The following is a 2,500-nucleotide window of genomic DNA, read 5'->3' as shown; positions in this document are numbered from 1 at the left end:
GTTTGTCCCCGCGGTTATTAAAAGAGCTTAAACAACAAATACTTCAACCACTCACTACCATATTCAACCGGTCAGTTCAACTAAACAAGGTCCCGGAAGACTGGAAGATGGCGAACGTAACACCGATTTTCAAAAAAGGAGACAAAAGCGTTGCATTAAACTACAGGCCCATAAGTTTGACATCAGTGGCAGGAAAATACTCGAAAAGATTATTAGAGATAAACTTGTTAAGTTTCTAGAAAACAATAATATAATCTCCGACACCCAGCATGGCTTCAGAAACAAGCGCTCCTGCCTAACGAATTTATTAGACTTCTTCCAAGGTATATATAAGAACTGGGATGCCCACATCCCCAGTGATGTTATATACCTGGACTTTCAGAAAGCCTTCGACAAGGTACCGCACGAGCGACTCCTTAAGAAACTGCACTCGAGGCATCGGAGCCAATCTGATCGCGTGGATAAGAGATTGGCTCACCGACAGAAAACAACGAGTACTACTCAACGGACAGCCTTCCGATTGGCTACCAGTCACTAGTGGAGTGCCTCAAGGGTCAGTGCTGGGACCCATCCTCTTTATCATATATATCAATGACCTAGAATCAGGACTGAAATCCACAATATCGAAATTTGCAGATGACACCAAGGTGGGTGGAGATGCCCTCACAAAGACCGACTGCGAAATCATTCAGAAAGACCTCAATCACATTATCGAATGGTCGGAAAAATGGCAAATGTCTTTTAATGTTGACAAATGCAAAGTCATGCACATTGGGTCCCAAAATAGTAAACACACATACATCATGAATGGGAGACCTCTGCAAGCGATGCAGGAGGAAAAAGATCTTGGAGTCACTATCAGCAGTGACCTGAAACACGCGAATCACTGTAAAAAAGCATACAACAAAGCCAACATTATGCTCGGGTTCATAGCGAGGAACTTCGAGTGTAAAACACCAGACGTGATGCTATCCCTGTATAATTCCATGGTAAGACCGCACCTCGAGTATGCAGTGCAGTTCTGGTCTCCCAATTACAGAAAGGACATTGCTTTACTGGAAAGGATTCAACGACGCGCCACAAAGATGATTCCAACCTTCAGGGCTCAACCGTACGAGGAACGACTCAAGCGACTCAATCTCTTTACATTGGAGAAAAGACGCCTACGAGGGGATATGATTCAAGTCTTCAAGTATCTAAAAAAGTTCAACAACGTCGATTACTCCAAATTCTTTGAACTGCAAACCAACTCAAGAACTAGAAATAACGGTTTACCCATTCAGACGAGTCGATGCAACACAGACATTGGAAGGAGTTTCTTTTCAAACCGAGTCATCCGCCACTGGAACAATCTTCCCTCAGAAGTAGTAAATGCGAATACCATCAACTCCTTCAAATATAGAATCGACCGTCATTTCGCTGCGTCGGGAGTAAACTGAATAACGAGGGGCTTCCATCTGCTCCCCAATATCGAGGTGCTTTCATCTGCTCACCAAGCCCCAAGTGGCGGTCGAGGAGATTAAATCACCCAAGCGGGCGACCTCGTAATGAGCCAATAGGCTTTCTGTTGCCTGCATTTCCATGTTTCCATGTTTCTCCTCCACTTCTTGCTCTTCTTCTCCCTCTTCTTTCTTTTCTTTTTCCTCTTCCTCCTCCTATTATTATTATCATTACGGTATTAGTATTAGTAGTGTTAGTAATAGTAGTAGTCGTAATAGTAGTAGTAGTAGTAGTAGAGGAGAGTATCAAGACTCCTCTCCAGTTTCACTCGTTCTGTTGTCTCTGGTTGGGGCAGCGTCTATAGCGGACCTTTTCGTTCCTGTGTTTGTTTTTTACCCTTGAGCTGCCTCCCTTGATGTATAAAAGAAAGGTATCATCATTATCATCAGTGCAGTAACAGCAGACGTCCGCTAGCACCGTCTTCCTCTCCCTCCTCCAGTAGCAGCGTCAGTAGTGGCAGCAATAGCAGTAGTCCATCTCCCCTAACCCCGTCTTTTCCTTCTTCCTCCCAGGGGTCACCGCAGCATCATGCGCCAGATGGACCAGATGATGAACACCATGATGCGCGACCCCTTCGAGAACGACCCCTTCTTCGGCAGGGGCGGCGGTGGCGGCGGCGGCGGCGGGGGGCTGCAGGCCATCACGGCAGGACCCACCGCTGGCCCCCTGGCGCGCCGCCCCCGCACCGCTCCCAACTCCCCCCCATCCAGGGCAGTGGCCAGCCCCTTCGGCGCCCTCGGCATCCCCTCCATCGGCAACATGATGTCCTCGCTGGTGAGTGTAGGGAGGAGGCTGTGTTGATCTGTGTGTTGCGGTGTGTTTGTGTTGTGGTGTTGTGTCTTTACTCTTGTTTTGGCTATTGTGTCTTGTCTTGTGGTGGAGGCTGTTCTGTGGTGCTGGTGGATGTTCTCTTGTGTTGGCTGCTGTGTTCTGTTGTCTTGTGTCTGTGTGGAGGGTGTTCTGTTGTGTTGTGGTGGTGTCTCTTCAGTTGTGTTCTGTT

At 47.6% G+C, this 2,500-nt stretch overlaps 1 protein-coding gene across 4 annotated transcripts in view; it reads left to right on the top strand.

Moving 5' to 3' along the window:
* The window catches only part of LOC126991424 (myeloid leukemia factor-like), a 38,543-nt gene that overhangs the window by 11,410 nt on the left and 24,633 nt on the right, over positions 1 to 2,500 (top strand). For all 4 annotated transcript variants that reach the window (XM_050850192.1, XM_050850194.1, XM_050850191.1 and 1 more), the window contains exon 2: positions 2,013 to 2,274. In XM_050850192.1, the coding sequence (XP_050706149.1) occupies positions 2,013 to 2,274 (262 nt within the window). The remainder of the gene's footprint in view (positions 1 to 2,012; positions 2,275 to 2,500) is intronic.

Source organism: Eriocheir sinensis, unplaced genomic scaffold, assembly GCF_024679095.1.
Source record: "Eriocheir sinensis breed Jianghai 21 unplaced genomic scaffold, ASM2467909v1 Scaffold276, whole genome shotgun sequence".
Taxonomy (NCBI): Eukaryota; Metazoa; Arthropoda; class Malacostraca; order Decapoda; family Varunidae; genus Eriocheir; species Eriocheir sinensis.
This window is presented reverse-complemented; position numbering and strand designations above follow the sequence as displayed.